Consider the following 16,807-nt stretch of genomic DNA (forward strand, 5'->3'; position numbering starts at 1 on the left):
TCAACACCAAAGAACCAAACAATCCAATCATGAAATGGGCAAAAGACATGAAGAGAAATCTCACAGAGGAAGACATAGACATGGCCAACATGCACATGAGAAAATGCTCTGCATCACTTGCCATGAGGGAAATACAAATCAAAACCACAATGAGATACCACCTCACACCAGTGAGAATGGGGAAAATTAACAAGGCAGGAAACCACAAATGTTGGAGAGGATGTGGAGAAAAGGGAACCCTCTTGCACTGTTGGTGGGAATGTGAAATGGTGCAGCCACTCTGGAAAACTGTGTGGAGGTTCCTCAAAGAGTTAAAAATAGACCTGCCCTACGACCCAGCAATTGCACTGCTGGGGATTTACCCCAAAGATACAGATGCAATGAAACGCAGGGACACCTGCACCCGATGTTTCTAGCAGCAATGTCCACAATAGCCAAACTGTGGAAGGAGCCTCGGTGTCCATCGAAAGATGAGTGGATAAAGAAGATGTGGTATATGTATACAATGGAATATTACTCAGCCATTAGAAACGGCAAATACCCACCATTTGCTTCAACGTGGATGGAACTGGAGGGTATTATGCTGAGTGAAGTAAGACAATCGGAGAAGGACAAACATTATATGTTCTCATTCATTTGGGGAATATAAATAATAGTGAAAGGGAATATAAGGGAAGGGAGAAGAAATGTGTGGGAAATATCAGAAAGGGAGACAGAACATAAAGACTCCTAACTCTGGGAAATGAACTAGGGGTGGTGGAAGGGGAGGAGGGCGGGGGGTGGGGTGAATGGGTGACGGGCACTGAGGGGGGTACTTGACGGGATGAGCACTGGGTGTTATTCTGTATGTTGGTAAATTGAACACCAATAAAAAATAAATTTATTTAAAAAAGTGGTGAGAGTGGGAATTCTTGCCTCGTTCCTGATTATAATGGAAAACATTCAGTCTTTAATCATTAACTATGGTTTTAACTGTACCATTTTCATAAATGCCAGAAACCAGGTTGAGGAAATTCCCTTCTGTTCCTCTATTCTGAGAATTTTTTCAATGGATATATGTGGAAATACTCTCCATCCATTAAGATGATTATAGGATGTGATATTGATATTGTGATTTACTATATACAAAATATATTCTCTTTCTCTTTTTTGCCACAAAGCTCCTAAAATGCTTGGAATTTTTAAAGTGATGAGAGCTACAAAGGTGTGTTTTATTTGTTAATGAAGTGATTTTTCGAAAGTACCTAAGTATGGGAGCCAGTTGCCAGTCAGAGCCAACAATGTGATTAGAGGGTTAGAACTTTTCAGTCCTACTCTCAACCTCCTGGGGGAGAGGAAAGGGGCTGGATATTGAATTCATTCACCGGGGCCAGTGAGTCAGTTTGTTGTGCTTTTGGAGCAAAACCTCCATAAAAACCCAAAAGTGGGGATCCCTGGGTGGCGCAGCGGTTTGGCGCCTGCCTTTGGCCCAGGGCGCAATCCTGGAGACCCGGGATCGAGTCCCATATCAGGCTCCCAGTGCATGGAGCCTGCTTCTCCCTCTGCCTGTGTCTCTGCCTCTCTCTCTCTCTCTCTGACTATCATAAATAAATAAAAATTAAAAAAAATAGATAAAAAAAAAAAAACCAAAAGTGTTGGATTTGAAGAGCTTCTAGGCCAGTGACTAGTAGAGATTTGGAGGGGGTGGGGGGTAGAGAGGCATCCCTAGTGAGGGTGTGGAGCCCTGTGCCTTTTCCCACATACCTGACTGTATACATCTCCTTCATCTGACTGTTTCTGAGTTATATCTTTTAAAAAAAATTATTGATTTTTTAAAAATTGAGATATAATTAACATATTAATTTCAGATATTTTTTATTTTTTTAAATTTCAGATATTTAGCATGATGCTTCAATATGTATATAATGTGAAATGATCATAGGTCTGCTTAACATCCATCACTACACAGTTAAAATTTCTTTTTCTTGTGATGAGAACTTTTAAGATTTACTCTTAGCAATTTTCAGTTTTACAATACAGTATTAATACTATATTAACCCTTATATAACTTATTAATTATATAATACATGTTATATAAAATCATATATTAATATATACAGTATTAAATATAGTTGCCATGCTGTACATTGTATTCTCAGGACTTTTTTTTTTTAAGGTATAAAAAGATTTATTAGCATAAGCAGGGGGAGCTATAGGGAGAGGGAAGGGAGAAACAGGCTCTCTGGTGAACAAGGAGCCAAACGTTGGGCATGATCCCAGGACCCTGGGATCATCACCGGAGCTAAAGGCTCCCTGCTCAGTGACTGAGCCCCCCAGGAGCCTCCCTGCCCCCAGGATTTTTATAACTGGAATTTTGTACCTTTTGATCCTCTCCACCTATTTCACTCACTCCCAAACTCCTGTCTCCAGATACCACCCATCTGTTCTTCTATCTCTGAGCTCAAGTTTTTGTTATTGTTTGTTTTTTTAGATTCTACATATAAGAGATCATACAGTGGTTGTCTTTCTCTGACTTATTTTCATTAGCATAATGCCCTAAGAGTCCATCCATGTTGTCACAAATGGCAAGATTTCTTTCTTTTTTTTATGGATGAATAATATTCCGTGTGTGTATGTATTTGTAAGTGTATGTATGTGTGTTTGTACCATATTATTTTGCCACTTATCCACTGATGGATGCTTAGGTGGTCTCCATGTTGTGGCTATTATAAATAATGCTGTGGTGAACATGGGGAGTACAGATACCTTTTTGATTTGTAGTTTTTTTTCTCTTATTAAGTAGGTTACTTTTTGATGGTTTCCTTTGCTGTGCAGAAGCTTTTTAATTTGATGTAATTCCATTTGTTTGTTTTTGATACCTTTTCTTTTGGTGTCAAATCCAAAAAAATCACTGCCAAAATGATGTGAAGGAGCCTACCATCTATGTTTTCTTTTAGGGGTTTTATGGTTTTAGGTCTTATGTTCAAATTTTAATCCATTTTGAGTTCATTTTTGTGGGTGTAGAGTTCTATTGTTTTATAATCAATCAGTAATCTCCTAAGCAAAATGTTTCTGAGTTCAGTGAGCTGCTCTAGCAAATCATTTGAACCCAAGGAGGGGACAATGGGAACCTCTGATTTATAGTAACTTGATCAGAAGCACAGGTAACAACCTGGACTTGGAATTACGATGGGAGCCCTTCATATATGGACTTGGCCCTTGATATGTGGAATCTGATGTATTGCCAGGTAAATGGAGTCAGACTTGGAAGTACGGGATACCCAGCTGATGTTGGAGAATTGCTTGAGTATGGGATAAAACTCACATACATGTTGTAATTGGAGTCAGAATTCTATAGGGATTTTCTTTTCTAATCTATTTATATCATAAATTACATTGACTTTTAAAATATTAAGCCCATTTTATTTTTTATTTTTTTTAATTTTTAACTTTTAATTTTTTAATTTTTATTTATTTTATTTTATTTATTTTTCTTTTTTTTAAATTTTTATTTATTTATGATAGTCACAAAGAGAGAGAGAGAGGCAGAGACACAGGCAGAGGGAGAAGCAGGCTCCATGCACCGAGAGCCCGATGTGGGATTCGATCCCCGTCTCCAGGATCGCGACCTGGGCCAAAGGCAGGCGCTAAACCGCTGCGCCACCCAGGGATCCCTATTTTTTTTTTTTAATTTTTATTTATTTATGATAGTCACAGAGAGAGAGAGAGAGAGAGAGAGAGAGGCAGAGACACAGGCAGAGGGAGAAGCAGGCTCCATGCACCGGGAGCCCGACGTGGGACTCCATCCCGGGTCTCCAGGATCACGCCCTGGGCCAAAGGCAGGCGCCAAACCGCTGCGCCACCCAGGGATCCCCCTATTTTTTTTTTTTAAGCCCATTTTATAATGCTAGGTGAACCTCACTTAGTCACCATGTATTATGTTTTACATATTGTGGATTTAATTTGCTAATATCTTGTTTAGGATTTTTGTGTTTATGTTTTTAGAACATATTCTGCAATTTTCTTGTAATCTTTTATCTGGTTTTGGAATCACGGTAATACAGGCCTCTTGAAATGAGTTTGGAAGTTTTTCTTTTTTTTGGAAAGAATTTCTGTTAGTTAAAAATTTATCCAGTTACTTGTCAAAGAATCAGCCTTTGGCTTTATTGGTATTTATGTTTCCTATTTCATTTATTTCTGTGCTTATCTTTATTAGATACTTCTTTCTACTTGGTTAATTTTCTGTTCTTGCTCTTGGCCATTGATTTTGGTTTTTCTTTTCTAATGTAAAAATTTAAGGCTGTAAATTTCTTCTAAGTGCTGCCTTAGCTGGATCTCACAAATTTTGATATTTTACATTCTCATTTTCATTCAGTCTAAAATCTTTTCTAACTTCCTGTGTGTTTTTTTTCTGTCTTGGAGGATTACTTGGAAGTGTGTTGTTTAATATCCAAGCATTTGAGGATTTTTCAGAAATGCTATTGAATTCTAATTTAATCCCATTGTGTTGAGAGAACACAATCTGATTTCATTCCTTATAATTTTACTGAGATACTTACTGAAGGAAATCTTGGTTGCATCCAAATTTTGGCAATTGTGAATAAAGCTTCTATAAACATCCATGTATAGGTTTTTGTGTGGACATAAGTTTTCAGCTCCTTAGAGTAAATACCAAGAGGCATAATGGCCAGATCATACAATAAGAGGAAGTGCTTTTGGAAGAAACCACCAAACTCCTCCAAAGTGGCTGTACCATCTGCATTCCCAACAGCAGTGTATGAGAATTCCTGTTGTTCAGCATCCTCACCTGCATTTGGTGGTGTCACTGTTTGGATTTTGGCCTAATACATACATAGTGAGTGTTACCTCATTGTTTTAATCTACAGTTCCCTAATGACATATGATGTTGAATATCTTTTGATATGCTTACTTGCCATCTGTAACTACCAGAGCCAGGCGATATTAAATGTGTGGTTTAGGACCTTTGCTCAGCTTGGCTCCAAGAGAGGGTGAGAGGGATGTACATACTCTTTTCTGAGTTTTACCTTCTATTTTGTAGCTCCAAGAATTCCCTATAGATGCAGTCTAATCACAGTTCACTTCTGGTTGAAGTTTTTGCCATTGGAGTTCTTTGAATCTTGTTCCAAAGAGTGGACTCTAATTCCTAAACTATGTATTTTAATTTGCTAGCAGGACAGATTCCATGTAATTACTAGATCCTTCATAATCCTATTTATAAATGTTCAACTTGCCGTTTCCTCAAAATTACAGATCTGTTTGCTATGTGGTCCTACTCAAAATTCTCCAGGCATATGTACTTAAGAGTGTAGAAAAAGATCTATAACAAATTTAAATTATAAATTTACAGACTTTTTGATCTGTATTTTATGTTTTTTTACAGTGGACATATGCTATTTTGTAGTAAAGACACATTATTTAAAAGAAAAATAAATTTCTCCTTTGTAAGATGAGTATTAGTATTTTTTCACCTTTCACCTCTTTTTTTTTTTTTTTTTTCCCACCTTTCACCTCTAAGAGAAAGAGCCATGCTTGGTTGCTAGTATACCACTCTGCATATTGTTGTGCTTTGTTTCACAAAACAAATGGTTAGAACAATTTAAACTCTGTTTTGTAAGATATGAATAATCATTTTACCACATTCTCTTAAATATCCTTTATATTGACTGAGGAAGTTTACATGAGAATGGGAATGTGGGTGGATGAATATGAATTAGCTATATTTCTAGTGAATGAAGCCTCTGCTGTCCTGTCTGTGTAGTCCCAGATCACATATAATTGTGGTGTTACTTTGCTTCCATTAATAGGTCATTGCCAATAAGAATGTTTGGTCAAGGTAATTAGGGAGCTGTAGATTCTGTAGCCTTCATATTATCTAAGAGTACCCCATCCTACCCTGCTCCTATCTTACACATTAGAAAGCATCATTGTGAAATTCAGCATGAGGTTTAAAGTAGGTAAACTTGGAATTATAAAAGAAAGTATGGTCCTAAATGAATTTAAAAATCAGAGCTGTGTGTTAGTTTGCACCTACAGCCAAACAATTGTTAGTTTTATGTGAATTAGATGATACTTGATATTGCATATAAGGGAGGATGCTTTTTTATTTCACTTGATGACCTGGCTCAGCTGTCTTTTAAGAGTATCCTCGTCCAGCACCTGGGTATGTTAAACAGTCACTGTCAGCAGAAGCTGTTTGATGGGTTCAGTAATGCAGTTCTCTGGAAGTTGTGTTCTCTGACCAACTAAAAGTAGCTGTTCCTTACCGGTTTTCTTGTGAGTTTTGATGAAATTTTTAGTATGGCAAGTCACATTCTGTAGTGGCTGGCTTTTTGTCAGATGAGGTACCTATCAAATATTTAAGCAGTTGAAAACTTGGCTTCTATGTGTGTCTGTGCCAGTTTTGTGATCTTTATCAGAAATGTATTTATGTTTTACCATATGGCCAAAGGTCTTTAGTATTTTCCTCTAAGATGTCACTTCTGTTCCTTTCTGCTTTTAGCTTCATGCATCTTCTTTCCAAAAAGCTTCCACCCTTTCATGTTTCTAAATATCACCCAGGTGTCTGTTTTTTGAAACTTTCTTATTACAAAAGTAATAAAAAAGATTGATTGTGGAAGATTTGAAATACAGGAAAGCACAGAAGAAAATAAAAATTATCTATAGTTTTATCAGCCAAAAAAGTTGACTTTTTTTTCTTCTTTAAGTCTTTTATTTAAATTCCAGCTAGCTAACATACAGTGTAATATTAGTTTCGGGTGTACAATATAGTGATGCCACACTTCTATACAACACTCAGTGCTCATCACAAGTGCCTGCCTTATTCTTCATCACCTATTTCACCCATCCCCCTGCCCCCGTCCCCTCTGGTAACTATCAGTTCTGTATAGTTAAGAGTCTGTTTCTTGGTTTGCCTCTTCCCCCACCCTTTGCTCATTTGTTTTGTTTCTTAAATTCCACATATGAGTAAAATCATATGGTATTTGTCTTTCTGACTTATTTTGAAAGGGATATATGCATCCTGATGTTCATAGCAGCATTAATACAATAGCCAAATTATGAAAAAAAAATACAATAGCCAAATTATGGAAACAGCCCAAGTGTCCATTAACTGATGAATGGATAAAGAAGATGTGGTATACATATATACTATGTAATATTACTCAACCATAAAAAAGAATGAAATCTTGCCATTTGTAATGACATGAATGGAGCTAGCAAGTATTATTCTAAGTGACTTTTTTAAAAAAACTTTATTTGACAGAGACTGTACAAGCAGGGGGAGCAATAGGCAGAGGCAGAGGGAGAGGGAGCCCAATGTGGGGCTTGATCTCAGGACTGTGGGATCATGACCTGAGCCAAAGGCAGACGCTTAACCCACTGTGCAACCCAGATGCTCCTACCACTTTTTTAAATAAAAATAAAATCATTCTGGTCCAGGTTTGTGACCTGTTTTTTTTAGTCACAAATATAAATCGTGAACATCCCACATTATTTTTTTTTATAATTTTTTTTTTAATTTATTTATGATAGGCACACAGTGAGAGAGAGAGGCAGAGACACACACAGGCAGAGAGAGAAGCAGGCTCCATGCACCGGGAGCCCGATGTGGGACTCGATCCCGGGTCCCCGGGATCACGCCCTGGGGCAAAGACAGGCGCCAAACCGCTGCGCCACCCAGGGATCCCAACATCCCACATTATTAAATATTGTAATGCAACATTATTTTTTAAAAGATTTTATTTATTCATGAGAGACATGGAGAGAAGCAGAGATATAGGCAGAGGGAGAGCAGGCTCCCTGTGTGGAGCCTGACGTGGGACTCGATCCCAGCACCTGGAATTACGCCCTGAGCCAAAGTCGGACGCTCAACCACTAAGCCACCTAGGTGCTCCATAACATAACTTTTAATGGCAGTAGGGTGCAATATAATTTAACTTGTAACTTTAGTTAGGCATTAAGACTGTTTCTGGGGTTTATTAAAAATAACCTTGTGATAAAACTCTTGCTCAAGTTTGCATATATTTTCATTACTTCACAGGAAAAATTTCTAGAGCAACAATCACTGCATCAAAAAGAATGTGCTTTTATGTAGTTAGGTTGTCCTCCGTGAAAGTTGTTTCAGTTAACACTCAGATAAGGTGTGTGTAGAGTGTGCTTCTTTCCTTGTGCCTTTGGTAATACACAGTATAGATGACCTCTCCTTCCTACCAACCCAGTCTGTTAGATCTCCCATTGCTTTCCTGATGCCTTCAGGCATATTATCCTTTCATGACTCTCTGTGGGTCTTTTCATGGCATTTATCATAATTGCAATTATTATTTTTCATATTTGAAATTATATATTTATCATTATTATATCTGTCTTCCCACATTACCAAGTTCCAGGGCAGTGACCATATCTGGTTTACTTACCACTGTATATCCATTGTGAAGCACAATAGTACGTGTTCAGAATATTTTTGTTGAATGAATAAATGGGCATTATTGTAAAAATAATTTTCCAATTTGCTAGGCATGTAACTATTTCTGAGTAATGTCTGTTTATTAGAGGTTAAGCTTGATGTTTTTATTGCTTAATATTACTATTTATCAATTGCCAATTTGTTTTTGTCAATTTTTTAGAGGAGTGAATCTTTTGATTCAAAGCTCTTCTCTGACTCTTCTCTGAGTATGGTATTTTTTAACCCATCACTTTCCATCTCTGTTTATGCCCCTATAATATGTTTTGTTCACTTGATTTATTATCCATTCTTTGTGTTTGTGCAGGTATCTGAGACTGAAGAATTATTGAAGTCAGGGTCCCCTCTTGATTATTTCCTCATGTCAATCACTGATTACTGTCCTTTCGTACTGTCCTTCCCCCTCATTAGAACTTCTGCCCTCCAATTATAGATATCCCCAAGATTAGCTGGACTTTAAGAAATCTCTCCTGCCCCATTCAGATTAAAGTCAGCTTAATTTAGTGATCTAGCCTGAGGCAAAAAAATATTTTTTTTTCTTCTTGAGAAGCATTCTGTTCCTAGCTAAGAGCCCATCATTGTGGCATCTTAAGCCCAGGCCTGGTAACTGTTTTCTCTAAAGGGTCACATGGTAAATATTTGAGGCTTGAGGTCCACATGGTCTCTGTTGTAAACACTGGACTCTGCCCTTGTAGTGTGAAACACAACTATGTAGATAGTTTGTAAATGTGAGTGCAGCTGTGTTCCAGTAAAGCTTCATATATGAATACTGAAATTTGAATATCATTTAATTTTCATGTGTCATGAGATGTTACTCTTTTAATTTTTTTCCCTCAACTATTTAAACATGTTGAGACTGTTGCAAGCTTATGGGCAGTACAAAGACGGTGGGCCAACTTTGGCCCTTGCTCCAGGGAGAAAAATCACATTTGTAATTCTCATCTTGTCATTTAGCTCCGTTTCCCAAACTTTTGGAATTTGTTAAAAATGAGCAAAAACCTACTCTGTGTTCCGAGGTCCTTTAGCTTTCCTCCTGGAACTTGCTGTTTTTGAGGCTGTTTCCCTTGGTCTCTTATTCATCCCTATTGAATCAGCTGTTCCCTCGCCTGCCTGTACTGTGTTCTTTCCTCATTTCTCTGGACCCACGTTCCACCTTTACCCTGTCCCCTCTTTCCAGTCTTATTCCTTAGTCCTAGCACCTGAGGGAAGACTCCTCTCCAGTGGGCTCCCAGTTGGTTGTCCATCCCTCTAATATCATTTTCTGCTCCAGATTAAAATTCTGATAATGTCTCTCCCTTGCTAAAAATCTGAGGTGTTGTCTACATAACCAGTAAAATTTGCTCATTTGGCACCTGAGGTATTCTGTGGTACTTCCTTCTTCTTTCTTCAGGATTCTCTTCCTCCACTTCCTTATTGGCTTCAGGCAGATTATATTTTTCCTGTGCTCATGAAGTTCCTTCTAGCTTCACTGTCTTCTCCACCACTCTTCAGGGCCCTTCCCTGTATTTATAACCTAATGTGATAATAGGTCCTTCTGTACTTCATTGATCCTCAGTGTCATCTGAAGTGAGATAATAATAGGTCCTGTTTCTCTTCAGTGATGCTCAGAGTCAGCCGTAGGTTATAGCAATTTATGCATTTTTTAAAAAGATTTTTATTTATTCATGAGAGACAAAGAGGCAGAGACATAGAGGGAGAAGCAGGCTGTTCACAGGGAGCCTGATGTGGGATTTCTGAACAGAAGGCAGTGGCTCAACCGCTGAGCCATCCAGGTATCCCTGCAGTTTATTCATTTATCTCAATTCCCTACTTCAGTGGCGTGAGAGGTATGACACTGAGGTGACCATTTTTTTTTGGGGGGGTCCCCTGAAATACATAGCACAGTGAAATTCCCAGGAGTTGTATTGACCCCTCTCCTGAGGCGAGCATGGGATATAAAGAATCTCTTACTGTTCACTGGGAGAGCTTGGCGAGCTCTCATGGTAGATGCAGAAGGAGTATGAAGAACATCAGCCCCAGGACTGAGGCTTTTTGTGAAAGTTAGTGATATAATCCTAAGAATCTAATCTCCCCCTCCTCATCTCCTTTTCGTGTCACTCTTACAAAATATTGAAATTGTCTTCGTTTTCCAGATAAAGAAACTGAGAGCTAAGAGGTTATACAGTCTGTACATAATGACAGACCAAGTGACAACCGGAAGAGAGATTTAAAAAAATATTAATGATTCTGTCTATGTGATAGGATTTTAGGTAATGTGTGTTTTCCTTTATACCTTTGTGTCTTTTCTAACATCTATTTTTCTTACCTACTTACTGTCTTTAAACATAACTCTGTGGTCTTTCATTCAGTTTAGACCTGCTGTACCATGGCAGTTCACAGGGCATGGGCTGTCTGCCTCTGCTCCGTGCTTCTCTGACCATAAATACCTGTGCTTCCAGCTTATTTCTCCAAATATTCATGTTCCTCATCTGCTCCCTTATTGGGCCTCTATGGCATTGGCTTGTCTCAACTCAAATCTTTAGACCTCTGTTGTCTTAGCTCAGGCCTCTCCTGTCTTTACTCCCTGCCTGTTACATTTGGATACTCTTCCATCATTTCCTCACCTCTGTTTTTCTACTTCTCACCTCCCCGAAATCTCTCCCCTTTCCCTCTAACTTTTAGGAGTGGGCCTTGCTGCTGAACTCAGAATATTGAAACCATCAGGTAGTCACTCCACCTTCTGTCTGATCTCATGTCCTGCATCCCTCCTTCTTCTTTCTCCCTTCTTTCTTGTTACAACAGAGAGCTTTTCTGTCCTGCCCTGGCTCACATTCTTTTCTGCTTCCCAGGACCTACCACCGCCCAGTCCCTTGTTTGTACTTGGCGTTCACTAAGCATGTATTTAACACACATTGAATTTTTATAAGCAGAAGAAAATTAGTAACAAAAGTCCTTTCTGGGTAAGAATAAGAGATTGAAAAATTGAGTTTCAATAGAATCTCATTGTTTCAGAGAATGTTAATTACCTGGAAAATTGCAGAGTGTTTAGTTTTATAGATTCCATCTACTCTAAATGTATTTTATATGGTATGAGATGTTACAGTGCCTGTTAACAATATTTGACCCATTTGATTGAAATACGTTTCCTGTGGTAGATGTTTCCTTTTACATACATATTCAGATTTATCTTTGATCTTTTTCTTTTTGGATTATAACTTGAATTTTTTTTTCTTCTTTCATAGTTGGAGAACACATTCAAATCAGTTATTTCACAAATTGGACCTGGAGGGACTATCAATCCAGAACTAAAACATAAATTAAGATTTGTAAGTATTTTTTGTTTCTGGGAAATGAACAGGAATGATCATTTAAATCTCATTTGTGGTTAAATTTACTTTGCCTATAAGTATGTATTTTATACTTAAACCTGATCTTTCCAAATATATTGCAAATGGAGTGGCTATTCTTTTAAGATCAGAAAAAAAATTACACCCTTCTAATAATTTTTAATGTTCTCAAAATTATTTAGAAAATGGAATTCTTCCATAAATGCTGTCTTTCTTTTTTCTTCCCTTTACCCCAATAAATCATCGTTAGCAAACAATTCAAGATTTTTCCAGTATCCGTTTCATATATATGTATGTCAAATATTATTGTAAACATTACATGGCATTCCACTCTGCCAAAGCTCTTTCATTTATGAGATCTGTGATTGATTACATTGGGGTTGTTTCTAGCTTTGGCTATTAAAAAATGCTACAGTTAATGTCCTTGAACATGTATGTAAAAGTGGACTTGCCAAAGGCACTGAATAATTTAGTTTTTGTCTTTAATACTAAATTGCCCTCTAAAAGGCTTGAACAAATTTAAACTCCCACCAATGGTGAAATGTTGCTGTGTAATAATTTAATTTACATCTCTTGATTTTTACATTGAGCATCTTTTCATATGCTTAGTAACCATTTATATTTCTTTTTCTTTTTAAAGATTTCATTTGTTTATTCATGAGAGAGAGGCCAGAGACCTAGGCAGAGGGAGATGCAGGCTCCTCACAGGGAATGTGGGACTCGATCCCAGAACCCTGTGATCACGCCCTGGGCTAAAGACAGACGCTCAACCACTGAGCCACCCAGGTGTCCCCCATTTATATTTCTTACATGAATCGCCTGTTCATGTCTTTGACCTAATATGTTGTTTTCCCTTGTTAATTTGTGGAAGCTCTTTGGCTGTTAATGTATCGGGCTAACAGGTGTGTATGCTTAAAATTTTGGTGGGAGCTCCTCTTATTTGAATGATCAGAGTGCTACTATTACTCTTACCACTTTATATTACTCCATTTCAGATGTTGTAGTTTTACTGGGAGAAATGCAAAAACCATAGTACATTCAAGCCCTATTTTTTTGTTTGGACATTTGACCATGTATCCAATGATTATTTAAGGATATTCAGTATGATTTTTTTTTATGGTAACAAAAAGTTAAAGAAAAATTAAGCATTCATTGGTAAAGGATTGGTTAAATTAACTACCCAAACTAGGTAGAATCATGCAGCTCATAAGAAAGTCTATGTTTATCTCAATTAATTTACTTGGAAGTATCTCCTTGACTTATTTTGGACTTGAAGAACAGGTTTTATATAATAGCATGTTTAGTATTGTCCTTTCATGTAAAATCATATATAATGTGTGTCTACATAAAGAGGTTTCTGAAAGGATGATTTATGAAAAGCAGCAACAGCTATCTCTGGTCACAGAATATGGAATCATTTTTATATTTTTCTGAAGCTTGATTTAGACTTTTTTTTTTTTGATTTAGACTTTTTAATGAAACATAGTATTTGGAAAAATCTAGGACAGTGAAAATATTTTTATACTTTATTGGGATAGAATAATTCTGCTTTTAGGAACTTTTCCTAACATAATTGGACAAGTGTGCAAGATGCAAATATGAAAATAATTATATTTGTAATGATAAAACACAGGACTCAGCCACAAATAGAGGATCAAGTACATCCTTGATATATTTGATTTAAATATATCAAATAATTTGAAAACTCTATATCAAACTCTTGTTGATCCATATTTATTGACATACAAACTTGTTTATGGCATGATAATAAAAAAACTTACGATAGAAACAATGACCTTAAAAAAAATGAAGGCCTTATTTTTATATTAAATAAAATATATTAAATATTAAATATAAATATATTTTATATTAAAATAATATATTAAATATTAAATAAAATAAATTTCATTTTAAATTAAATATATTAAATTTTTTATATTAAATATAATTAAATATAAATATATTAATTTTTATATTAAATATAGGTATTTTTATGTGCACATGGGTGACAATTACATAAGTTTTCCTTTGCTTAACTGTATTTTGCAAAGTTTTCTATAGTATCCATTTTATTTCTTTTCTACCATTTAAAATGCTTGAGGAGGGCCTGGCTGGCTCAGTCAATAGAACACGTGACTCTTAATCTTGGGGTTCTGAGTTCACCCCCACATTGAGTGTAGAGATTACTTAAAAATCTTTAAAATACTTGAAATTATGCCATAGGATATTTATGTGATATAAAGCTAAATATATTAAAGAATTGTAGGAATTTTTGGAGAACTGTGGCATTGTAATATTGTCCAAGAATGATTCCTCAACTCTGGAAATGTTGGAAGTCATTGCCTTTTTTTGTTACATCCTTTTTTAAAACTGGAAACTGATCTAAAAAAACATAGTGACTTTTAATTCATTCACTTGGTAATATTTTTTTTACCTTTGTTACATTTAAGTTTATACTGTTTTATTTTGATATTTTGTTAGGCAGCATCCTAATGATGTCTATTTATAGTATATTTTATTTTTTATTAGGTTGTATCCAAGTTTCCAGAAGGTTTGCTTATTTCTAAACTGCTCAGAGAATTTGAGGTGAGTATTTTCTTTTTCATCAATCATGGTTTTATACCTTCTGCTTCTTTGATGGATAGAAATTTTGTTGGTTCTCCTTGGATCCTCCAAGTCTGTGCTCTAGAACTTCAACATTTTGTTTTGCATTTTGGCATCATTTTCTTTACTAAAAGAGTTAAGAATATGGTCCTTTATAAGTGCTTCATTATACGTAGGAAGGATATCTTTACCACTTAATGTTAATATTGTTAGAATAAAAGTTATTTTTAAGGTCTGACAATACCAAATGTTACTGGGGGTGTGGGGAAACAGTATGTCATCCACTGCTTGTGGGACAAAACTCCGTTGGAGAGCATTTTGGCAGTATCAAGTAGAGCTGAAGAGAAGCACACCCAGTGGTCCAGCATTTCCACTTCTACATGTATACTTTAGAGCAATTCATACACATGTGCACAGGGAGATCTGCATAAGACATGTACCCCTGGCAGCGTAGTAAAAAACTGGAAACAGATTTAATGACTGTCAGTAATAGAGTGGATAAATAAATTGAGGTTGACGTTTATGGTAGAATAATACATAGTAGATAAATGAACTAGATTTATTTGCAACATGGATCATCATCTGTTTAGTGAAAAAATCAAGTTGTAAAAAAAAATAAAAGTCAAGTTGTAGAATGGTAATTTAGATGCTATCGTATATCCAGTTTTTAAAAAATAGTAAGACCTATGTATGTGTTAGCTCTGTGGTAGGCTCTGTTCTGAATGTCTTTCATAATGTAAATAATTTGATTTTCACAACAAGCTAAGGCACAGAGAAGTAACTTACCTAAAGGTCAGATAGTCAATAAAGGGTAGAGTCAGGATTTGAACCCCAGGCAGTCTGGCTTCAGAATCTTAAATCTTCTGTGCCATGAAAACTGTCATACAGTTGCAGATACAAACACAGATATTGTGAGATACTACAGCATAATGGTTAAGATACATTAACTTCTATGTGCTAGCTTATAAATGATATATAAAGTTAGGATAGTATTACTTAGAGAGTTTTGTGAGGTTTTAATGACTTAAAAAGGAAATACTTAAAATAGTGCCTGTCACATAGTAATTGTTCAATAAATATTAATTTTTAGAAGAAAGACTGGAAGAAGGTGTCATATGGTCCCTTGGATAGGGACAGAGTAAGCTGATGTTCACTTTTTTTTTTTTTTAAAGAATCTTTCAGTGCCACAAATATTTTTCACATAGACTCAAAACAAGGGGTTTTGATGTTCTTTTGATTAACGAGCTGGTTAACTTACCTAATAATGAAATTCCAGAATAAAGTCTGTGCGTAATAGAATATGACTTCGTTACCACAAAATTTATGGGTAAGATCAATCTCTTATGCTAGGTTCACAACTCAAAGTGAATAGTTTTATACCACATTCAAATGTAGTTCATGGTGTTAAGGTTACAATTCTGCAATCTTGGAGAAATTAAAACCTTTTAATATTACAGGAAAGCTTTTTGCTTTTCTTAGTAAACAGACTTAGGCAGGAATTCAACTTCATGATTGGAGACATATAGTAATATAGATTCAACTTTTATTCTAACTTATTAAAACACTTGCTTAACTTTTTATTTATCCAGTGTGGTATAAAGCTACCTGTATGATTTGCCCTCTTGAAATACCTGGTCAAGAATCTGTCATTTTGTCAAGATGCCTTGTCATATTGCTAATTAAAGGGAAGATAGTGCAGTGGCAGCATAGTTTTTTGGCTTTACTGAGACCTTACATAAAGACAGAGAAACTAGATAGCAAAATCAAAAATTGGCTGATAATATCTACAACAAAATTGGGTAATGTATTTTCTTGTGTGGGGAATAATTACCAGCAGCCACAAGGTCCTCCCTCATGTAACCAGTGTTTGTGTCAGGAAAAAACAGAGGGAAGGGAAGGGAGGGAGCCAATTTCTGATGGATCTGGGAACAAAAATGACAAAATAGCTATCAGATAATTCACTAGACAGAACAGCAAGCCATTCCGAAAACAACAGCTGAAACTGGATAGATAATATTTTTATATATCTAATAGAGAATGTTTCATGGTAAGGCTTGAATCAGGCTGGAGCATTATAGCCCCTGTGAATTCTTAAAATGGACAGGCTAGGGCTCCCTTCTAGATAGGACCAGACATGAAGGAAAAATTGAGCAGGACAAGGACCATAGAAAAAGAAGGGTCCAGATACAAGTAGAATTAAGGGAAGAGAGCCAGGACGTTTCAAAAACAAGCTACTATAATATATATTTTTATTTTTAAATTTGAGTAAACCATGTTACATTAATTTTAGGCTTACTCCATAGCAACTTGACATGTTTAAATATGATGCTATTTTCACAAGTGTAGCTACCATCTGTCACCATACAACACTATTACAATATCATTGACTATATTCCTTATGCTGTGCCTTTATTCCTAT

At 36.1% G+C, this 16,807-nt stretch overlaps 1 protein-coding gene across 4 annotated transcripts in view; it reads left to right on the forward strand.

The window, feature by feature from the left end:
* TDRD5 (tudor domain containing 5) overlaps nt 1-16,807 on the forward strand; it is a 109,847-nt gene that overhangs the window by 20,643 nt on the left and 72,397 nt on the right. For all 4 annotated transcript variants that reach the window (XM_077901879.1, XM_077901877.1, XM_077901880.1 and 1 more), the window contains exons 5-6: nt 11,680-11,763; nt 14,314-14,370. In XM_077901879.1, the coding sequence (XP_077758005.1) occupies nt 11,680-11,763; nt 14,314-14,370 (141 nt within the window). The remainder of the gene's footprint in view (nt 1-11,679; nt 11,764-14,313; nt 14,371-16,807) is intronic.

This window comes from Canis aureus, chromosome 6, assembly GCF_053574225.1.
Source record: "Canis aureus isolate CA01 chromosome 6, VMU_Caureus_v.1.0, whole genome shotgun sequence".
NCBI classification, from domain to species: domain Eukaryota; kingdom Metazoa; phylum Chordata; class Mammalia; order Carnivora; family Canidae; genus Canis; species Canis aureus.